The sequence below is a fragment of the Lissotriton vulgaris genome, chromosome 10, assembly GCF_964263255.1.
Source record: "Lissotriton vulgaris chromosome 10, aLisVul1.2, whole genome shotgun sequence".
In the NCBI taxonomy this organism is placed as follows: Eukaryota; Metazoa; Chordata; class Amphibia; order Caudata; family Salamandridae; genus Lissotriton; species Lissotriton vulgaris.
The window spans coordinates 23,715,371-23,724,435 of NC_141698.1; the positions used below are offsets into that span (position 1 = coordinate 23,715,371).

Genomic DNA, 9,065 nt, shown 5'->3' on the forward strand with positions numbered 1-9,065 from the left:
CTTGAGATGTGATTTTGGGTAATTTATGAAAAATCCCAGACTGTGCAGTAGCTGGATTGTCTGAGATGTATGGTTTGCACACTGTGCGTATGAGTTGGCTTTTATGAGCCAATCGTCCAGGTAGGGGAACACATGGATGTGTTGCCTTCTTAGGTGTGCTGCTACTACTGCTAGGCATTTTGTAAAAGCTCTTGGTGCTGTAGTAACCCCGAAGGGGAGAACTTTGAATTGATAGTGGTGACCTATTGTGAACCTGAGGTATGTCCTGTGAGCTGGATGTATAGGTATGTGGAAATATGCATATTTGAGGTCTAATGTAGCGATGAAGTCGCATTGCTGGAGTAACGGGAGTGATCATATGGAAATGCTCTGAGAGTATGTATTGGTTCAGGGGTCTGAGGTCCAATATTGGTCTGAGGGACCCGTCTTTTTAGGGAATAAGGAAGTATAGGGAGAATACTCCTGTCCCCTGATGTTGAAAAGGGACTGGCTCTATGGCTCCCTTCTCCAGCATGGATGTCACCTCTTGTTGTAACAGCGTGATGTGTTCTTTGGATATTGGATGGTGTTTTTTGTGGTATGTTGGGTGGAGTAGAAGTGAGTTCCAGGCAATAACCATACTGGATTATTTGTCTCACCCACCTGTCTGTGGTAATTGCATTCCAGACTGGTAGGAAATGTGTTATTCTGCCTCCGACTGGTGTTGAGTGGTCTGGAGGGAGTGTGAACAAGTCACTATTTGGTGGCGGTGGAGGCTCTGGTGTTGTTACCGCCACATCCTCTGCCCTTGTTATTGTTGCCTCTATAACCTTCTCTATTGGAGCCCTTATTAAAGGTGCTCTGAGTATTACTTTTGAATGTAGAGGAAGTTTGGGAGGTGTTTCCTCTACCTGAGCCTTGAAAGGAGGAGCGGCGAAAGGAACTCCTAGATTGTTGAAACTGAAGTGCGCCCAAAGACTCAGCAGTATCAGTATCTATTTTCATCTTTTCTAAGATGGTGTCTACTGCAGGACCAAACAAGAAATCTTGGTTAACTGGCTGGTTGAGGATGGTTAACTGCACTTCATTCTTAAATCCGGAAATGTGTTGCCACGCATGCCGGCCTAGTAACACGCTAGCTTTGATGGACCTGGCTGCTGTGTCAGCTGTGTCAAGTGCACATTTAATGGAAGCGTTTGTGATAAACTTGCCTTCCTGTATGAGGTCGTTAGCTTTAGCTTTAAAAGGTTCTGGCAGGTGTTGTAGTAAACCCTCCAGTTGGTCATAATGCGCTCTATCGTAGCGTGCTAATAGAGCTTGTGTGTTTGCAATTCTCCAAGTGTTTGCTGCTTGGGATGCCACTCTTTTGCCTGAGGTTTCTAATATCTTTGACTCCTTGTCAGGAGGGGGAGCATCTCCTGTTTGTGAATTAGCTCGCTTTCGAGCGTTTGATACAACTAGTCAGTCGAAAGCCAACTGACTTAATATAAGAAGGGTCTGAAGGGGCTGTTTTATACCTCTTCTCAATTCTGGGATTGAGGACATGCGCTCTGGCTGGGTCTTTGAATATGTCTGGCACGTGTTTTAGTACCCCTTTTAACATAGGAAGTGTACGTACATTCTTTTCTGAAGTTGGAGAAGTATCAAATAGGAAGTCCTCTGCTATTGGGTCAGTGTGAATATCTACATTATGATATTTAGCTGCCCAATCTACTAGTTGGTTAAAGACAATGGTGTCGTCAGTAGGCGATGGCTTTGTAGGATATGTAGAGGTGTCAGGGATGGGTTATGGGTCGTATGTATCATAAGGATCATTCTGGTCATCCCATGTGTTGTCCTGTATATCTTGATCCTCAGGTTCTACAAAATTATCTTGAGGATCTTCTATGTTTTCTGCCTCATCATAAGGCACAAAAGGCATGTTAGGATAGAAGGGAGGAGGAGTAAAATGCCTTGAAGAGGATGTTCCAAAGTCTTTCTTTTTTGGAGGGCCAAGGGAAAAAGTGTCCGTGTCCAATGGTCTTTTCTTCCTGTGGTAAACTGTTATGCGTGCTGTTTCAGGGTCTATATACAGTTTAGGTTGTTCTGCGCTCACTGGATCAGGATGGAAAAGTTCTTCAACTGTCTGGTTTTGGCACCAATGATTTTGGCTTAGTCACTTGTTTGTGGTGAGTCTTTGGCTCGAGGGCCTTCGGCTGTGGAGCTTTTTTCGGCTCGACTGCTGTTTTCAGGCCGGCGACTCCCTTTTGTTCGACGTCCTTTGTTAGCTTAACTGCCTTTTTTGGTTCGGCGACCTTCTTTGGTTCGACAACCTTTTTCGGATCGACCGTTTCTTTCGGGTCGATAACCTTTTTTGAATCGACTGGTGTTTTCGGTTGGATAACCTTTTTCGGATCGACCTTTTTTTTCGTAGACTCAACTGCCTTCTTCGAGTCAACAGGATTTTTAGTGTGACCTGTTTTTTGGAGGTCGACACTTTCGGCTCGACGGCCTTTGTCGGGTCGACTATTCTTTTGGGATCAACTACCCTTTTTGTTTCGACCCCCTTTTTTTGTGGTGACGATTTTCTTCGGCTTGACAACCTTTTTCGGTTCGGCAGCTTTTTTGGGAAGAGTGTAGCTTGTTCCCGGGGTATCAGAAGGCTTGGGTTTGGTCTTCGGAGCCGAGCCAGAAGACGGGGCCTCCGGAGCCTTGTCTTGAGATGGAAGAGGGGTTGGGGGCTTGGTACTCACGGTTTGCCACGGTGTGATCTGGTCAATGGTGACAATTTCTTGGTCGGAGTCCGCTGCTTCTGGGAGGTCATGTTTGTCTTCGAAAATGTTCTCCGGTGAATTAACGATCATTGCATTACAAAGGATTCAATACTTGGGAACAACATTAGACATCACTTTATCAAAAGTGTTTCTTTGGAGAAGAGACTTCTATATCCAGCAGGAATGTCAGTCTGACGCGACCAATCAATCCAACAGTGCAACGAATCTCATACTAGCATCAATGCCATCATGCAACTTCACATGAGGACGCTACAGTACCTTGTGGAAGAACAGTGAACTCAGGAACATGGGAAAACATTTTAATACTTACCCAGCAAGCTATCCAATCATTACCTTGGAGGTGCAAAGCAACAAACCTTGTGAAGGAAGTTTTGTTTCATAACGACATGATTCACAAACTATAATAACAGATGCATCCCTGCTAGGATGGGGGCTCATATGGACCACCTACAAGTACAATGAGCACGGTCAGAGAGAGATCCTATCACATCAATATGTTGAAGTTCAGAGTGGTCCATCAAGTTCTGGAAGTTTCCTCCTTCATTCAAAACAAATGTGCTTCTTGTTGAGACAGACAATACAACTTCAATACATTACCTGAACAAGCAAGGGGGAACCGATTCAAGGCAGTTGTCTCTAGAAGCTATGGCCATATGAAAATGGCAGCTAGTGAAGAATGTAAAAATTACAGCAGTCCATCTGTCAGGCAATTCACAAAGAGCATGAAGGGTCCCCAAGATGTGTGATCCAAGAAAATCACGACTGGATCCTAAACAATGAAGTGCTACAAGCGGTCTTTGATGAATCAATTGTGTTTTCCACAAATAGACCTTTTTTGCCAATGCAGAAAACAAAAAATTCACAAGCTTTGCCTTGAGATACATCCAACTAGGAACCACAGGGAATGCTCTTTTGATCAACTGGTCAGAGTACGGATTATTTTCTGATACCATTTGGCTAACAGATCCCTATCTAGTAGAGCCAAAGCTCATTAAGCTAGAGGAATGCAGCAACTTTGGAGCTATTAGAAACATCGATATTTAGATATATGTAATGCTGCGAAGTGTAGATTGAAGCATACCTTTACCAGGCACTTTTTTGGATTAAGCTAGAGGAATGCAGCAACTTTGGAGCTATTAGAAACATCGATATTTAGATATATGTAATGCTGCGAAGTGTAGATTGAAGCATACCTTTACCAGGCACTTTTTTGGATTCAGATTCAAGAGCCGATGCTCAAGTATGCCAGGCCTTTTGGAGGAATGGTTTTGAATTGAGTAGAAACTCTTCTGCCTTTTTACTTATTGCGTGCTGTATGTAGTGGAAAGAGCTTGCTATTCTATTCAGTGCTTAAAACTATTGATTAGGATCCCATGAAAGAGAATGTAACATTTCTCACTTGTAATCCTAGTTCTCTTCATAGTGAATTCTCAAAGCCTTAAGCAACCTTCCTACCTCCCTGGAAGAGTAAGAGATTTCTATTTGATGCTCATATTTGTGTCCGTAAAAACAGAAGTCACCTGTCACCACAGTGCATGAGGGGACACAGGAACAACGGTGGGGCCTTAAAGCAACAGTATCAGTTTCCTGCTCTAGCTGTGAAGTCTATGTGCGAGCACTGCCCTTCATTTCCTTTACATTTTCATTTTAAAAAGATTTGTTACATTTCTAGTCGTCTTACACTATCCGGATCACTACCATATTTTTACAATATGGCCATTTGTAGCCCTTTTTATGCTGATTATGTATAGAGGCTCTTTTGTCTCTTAAAACAGTATATATATCTATATCTATATTTATATATCTATATCCATACCCCCCACCCGTCCTGGCAACTTTAATTCGATTCGCATTAACACCAAGATATGCCAAACACAAAGGTCATGTAGATTTCTTGCACACTAAAACAGCTTGAATATGTCGAAATCTTGTATCACAGCACATCCAACAGCAGACAGAGAATCTTCAATTTGTCTGGATAAACAAATAAACCCCTCAAATTCAACAGATCATGTTGGAAAGACCTTCCAGCACTGTCGACCACCAGACAAAGAACACCACAAAGAGCTAAAAGGGAGCCATCGTAAAGCAATACATTGCAATTACCAATCTTCACAAAACACAATAATGCCACACAACCATGACTCCGGTTATTGAAAATTATTTGCAGTGTGTTCAAACCCTGGAAGCGCCATAATGTCATTGAAATTTACAGAAGTGTGCAACACAAATGTTTGTAAAAAAAAAAAAGTAAATGAGAGTTGATTGATTACGTATCAAATTATGAATGACTGGACCACACGCATTAAAGCCAGAACACTTGTAAAATCATAAAGTCTTAAACTGTAATATCAGTGGTCTAAAAATGGTATAATTAGCGTTCATATAACTGATTTGCAATACTGAGCACATATTGAAGTAAAATAAAGGCAGGAGAAAAACGTCTTGAAAGATGCAAACGCTAAACTCAATAGATAAAATGTACGGTTGCAATCTCATTTACTTCTAAGTATTTCATTCAAACTTATTCATTCTGCATAATATGGAAATCAACAATTAATCAAGAACTCCATAAAGGTGTTTGTTTTAAACAATTTTGTAGATTTTTTTTAATAAGAAATAAAAAGATATCTAGGACATGCCCTTTTGATAAGAAATGGAAAAAAGAACAAAAAGGAAATCAGACAATGGGAGTGGGAGAAAAATAATGTACATTAGAGACATGGGGAAGGAGCAAAAGAGGAGGCAGGTGGCTTCCTTTGTGCGCGTTTTCCTTCTATATTAAAAAGGCAACAATTCCACCATTCCCAAAGGAAAATATGCTTGCTCTGTTTTTCTTGTCCCCATAGTTTTTTTTCCGCTGCTTATTCTGGTACAACCAGGGCACTGCTTCATCTCTGAAACAGTGATTAAAACTCCTCCCAGCTCCTCTAAATAATATATATATATTAAAGATTCAATAAGAAGTTTAAGCAAATGACATTATTCTTGCTTTCAGTCTCTCAAACATGCACCTAAATAAGTCCACTGTTGGCTAGCAAAGGTAAATCAGAGGCAAGTGTTATTGTTACTGGGAGAAAGGGGGTAAAATCAACAGGTGATCATGATAAATGCAGGGTCGAAAGGAATGGCAGAGCCTTTCAGGGGTACGTTGGTTTGTCTTCATGTATTCCTGGAGCTTGCTATCAACTGTTGTCTGGTGGGGATTCTCTGCGCATGGTGCCCTTCTTCACGGTCTCCAGATATTCCTGTTGTGAAGCAGCCAACACGGAGGCCAAGATCTCATCATCGTCCCAATCATTCAAACCTACGAGGACATGGAAAACTGCATTAGATAGAAATGAACATTAAAACGGGCAAAAAGGAAAGGTTTAAGAAGTGAGGGAAGAATGTCTAAGAATACAAGTCCAAACCAGATGTGATGCGATGCAGGGTAGTAATCAACAAGTAAAACAAGCATTTGCAATGCAATAGGTCTCGCATTAGGAAAGTGTCAGCTATTGGTATTCTAAATTACTTTTTTAATGTGTTGGCTTTGAAAATATCTAAATTAATAGCATTGTTATTCACAAAGCCAATAGCTTACACTTTCCTAATGCGAGTCCTATTGGCTATGGCAATGCTTATTGGTAGCAAGCAAGGACAGTGCTGTTGTGGTGCTGAGTGATGATGTGGCGGTGCCCCCAGAGTCATGTGGCGGTGCCCCCAGAGTCATGTGGCGGTGCCCCCAGAGTCATGTGGCGGTGCCCCCAGAGTCATGTGGCGGTGCCCCCAGAGTCATGTGGCGGAGTCCCAGAGTCATGTGGCGGAGTCCCAGAGTCATGTGGCGGAGTCCCAGAGTCATGTGGCGGAGTCCCAGAGTCATGTGGCGGAGTCCCAGAGTCATGTGGCGGAGTCCCAGAGTCATGTGGCGGAGTCCCAGAGTCATGTGGCGGAGTCCCAGAGTCATATGGCGGTGGCCCCGAGTCATGTGTTGGTGCTGTCCCAGAGTCATGTGGTGGTGCCCGTGAGTGGTGCCCCGGAGTGATGTGGTGGTGCCCCAGAGTGATGTGGTGGTGCCCCGGAGTGATGTGGGGGTGCCCCGGAGTGATGTGGGGGTGCCCGGAGTGATGTGGGGGTGCCCCGGAGTGATGTGGGGGTGCCCCGGAGTGATGTGGGGGTGCCCCGGAGTGATGTGGGGGTGCCCCGGAGTGATGTGGGGGTGCCCCGGAGTGATGTGGGGGTGCCCCGGAGTGATGTGGGGGTGCCCCGGAGTGATGTGGGGGTGCCCCGGAGTGATGTGGGGGTGCCCCGGAGTGATGTGGGGGTGCCCCGGAGGGATGTGGGGGTGCCCCGGAGGGATGTGGGGGTGCCCCGGAGGGATGTGGGGGTGCCCCGGAGTGATGTGGTGGTGCCCCGGAGTGATGTGGTGGTGCCCCGGAGTGATGTGGTGGTGCCCCGGAGTGATGTGGTGGTGCCCCGGAGTGATGTGGTGGTGCCCCGGAGTGATGTGGTGGTGCCCCGGAGTGATGTGGTGGTGCCCTGGAGTGATGTGGTGCAGCAGCACAGAGACTGAAGCTAAGAACACGCAGGGTTGAGTGCTACAAAGCGCGTTCAGTTTCAAAGCACAGAATGATGGAGCCGGGAAAAAGCAAGGGGAAACAGGAAAACACAGGGAGAGTGTCTAATGATAGAGGCATCGAGGGCTGGGGCTTGGACAGCAATGAAGTACAGGGTCAAGAAGGCACTGAATTCGAGAACACGGAAAACACCTAGACCAAGGAAGGAAGATGCACGCACACAAGCAAAACAAGCTCTCTGCATTGCTGTGGCGGGGGAGCGCATTCCTTTGAAGTCTGATGCAGGGGCGGGGGAGCGGCAGCCTTTGAAGTCTGATGGGTGGGGGGGGGGGCCGAGGAGCAGCCTTTGAAGTCTGATGCGAGGGACAGACAAATGGTGGTGTGTGACTTGGCTGGTTTGTGCACGCGCATAGATCACATGAACTGTGTCTTATCTGCCGTTTTGGTAGACTGGTCTTTTCCCCTTACTATAATCTCGCCGGAGCAATGCGCAAGCGCATTGGCTCAGGCGAGACCTAAAAAGGGTAAAGGAAGCTGGATTGGACTCCACATACTGACCTGTCACAATGATCTCCAGCATTGGTGAATTTCAAATACTTCTATGCTCTTTTTGTTCTACTCCCCACTGTATATTCAAGGATTCCAATAAAGTAAACATTTTGTAGCCCCTTTGTGTTACCAGGATTTAACCTCAAACTATCCTTACATCATAAAGGAGTATAGAAGTCCAAGTACCACCTTGACAGAATATTTCGTATAAGTATTTGCAAGACAAATGCAACCTATGACATGAGGGTGTGGACAGAACAGTCATGTTTGGCTCTACAGAAGAAACTAATAGTGAAGAAGAAATTGTTACTTGTAGCCTTGGTTCTGCATGATAGCAATGTTCAACAAAGTTCCTAGAAGTAATTCCCAACTGCATTTGGGGGCCCACAGAAATCTACAACATCGAGTTTTTAACACTGTTCCTAATTCAGAAAGGGAGAAATAACTAATGTGTTCCTATGCAAAATTTGTAAACATGAGTAGGGGAACCTTCTATGATAAACTCTGCTATGACAGCAATAACCATTAATAAAAATAAACAGACTTTATTGGCTTATATTAGGAGAGTTGAAAATATGTACTGCCCCTTTAAGGCTCCAGAGATCTTGCAACCCATGAGGGTCTTGTACTGGCAGTTGGCATTAGAGTATGTTCTTTTTTCTGCTATCAAAACGTTTTCTGTAGAAAAATGTAACAGAACGTGATCTTTCTGGTTTTGACTACGTCTTGAGAATCAGTAGAATGCAAAACATTTTCAGCTGAGGTGTTTTTCAATTCAAAACACCATCTGTTTGTCAAACACCCCTCAGGTGAGAAGAAAGCTGCTTTGCTCCCACATAAGGTCTATGTGGTGCTCCTCCTCAGTCAAAGTGTACATTTTGACCAAAATATGTCAAAAAGAATACTTATGGATAGGGAAGGCGTTAATTTCAGAGGCAGCCTGAATACTTACGAACCCAAAAAGAAAAGAGCAACCCAATTTCTACTGGCAATGTGGCAAGTTCTCCTAAGGCCAATCCTTGGGCATGAATGGTGAAAAAAACTTATAAAGTATCACCGCTATCACTCTCACCACGAACTGACACATTCACCGTCAAAACAATCAGCACAGATGTGCTTGCAGTTGAAAAGATACACGCTGGCATTAAGATGACAGCACTGCCACCATTCTTCAGTCATCAAGGTTCAGGCACTAGAGACAGCT

At 44.3% G+C, this 9,065-nt stretch overlaps 1 protein-coding gene across 3 annotated transcripts in view; it reads right to left on the bottom strand.

Moving 5' to 3' along the window:
* Positions 1-4,898: 4,898 nt before the first annotated feature.
* OTUD5 (OTU deubiquitinase 5) overlaps positions 4,899-9,065 on the bottom strand; it is a 456,714-nt gene continuing 452,547 nt past the window's right edge. For all 3 annotated transcript variants that reach the window (XM_086940296.1, XM_086940294.1, XM_086940295.1), the window contains one exon: positions 4,899-6,060. In XM_086940296.1, coding sequence (XP_086796422.1) covers positions 5,939-6,060 — 122 coding nt within the window. In that variant the 3' untranslated portion in view covers positions 4,899-5,938. The remainder of the gene's footprint in view (positions 6,061-9,065) is intronic.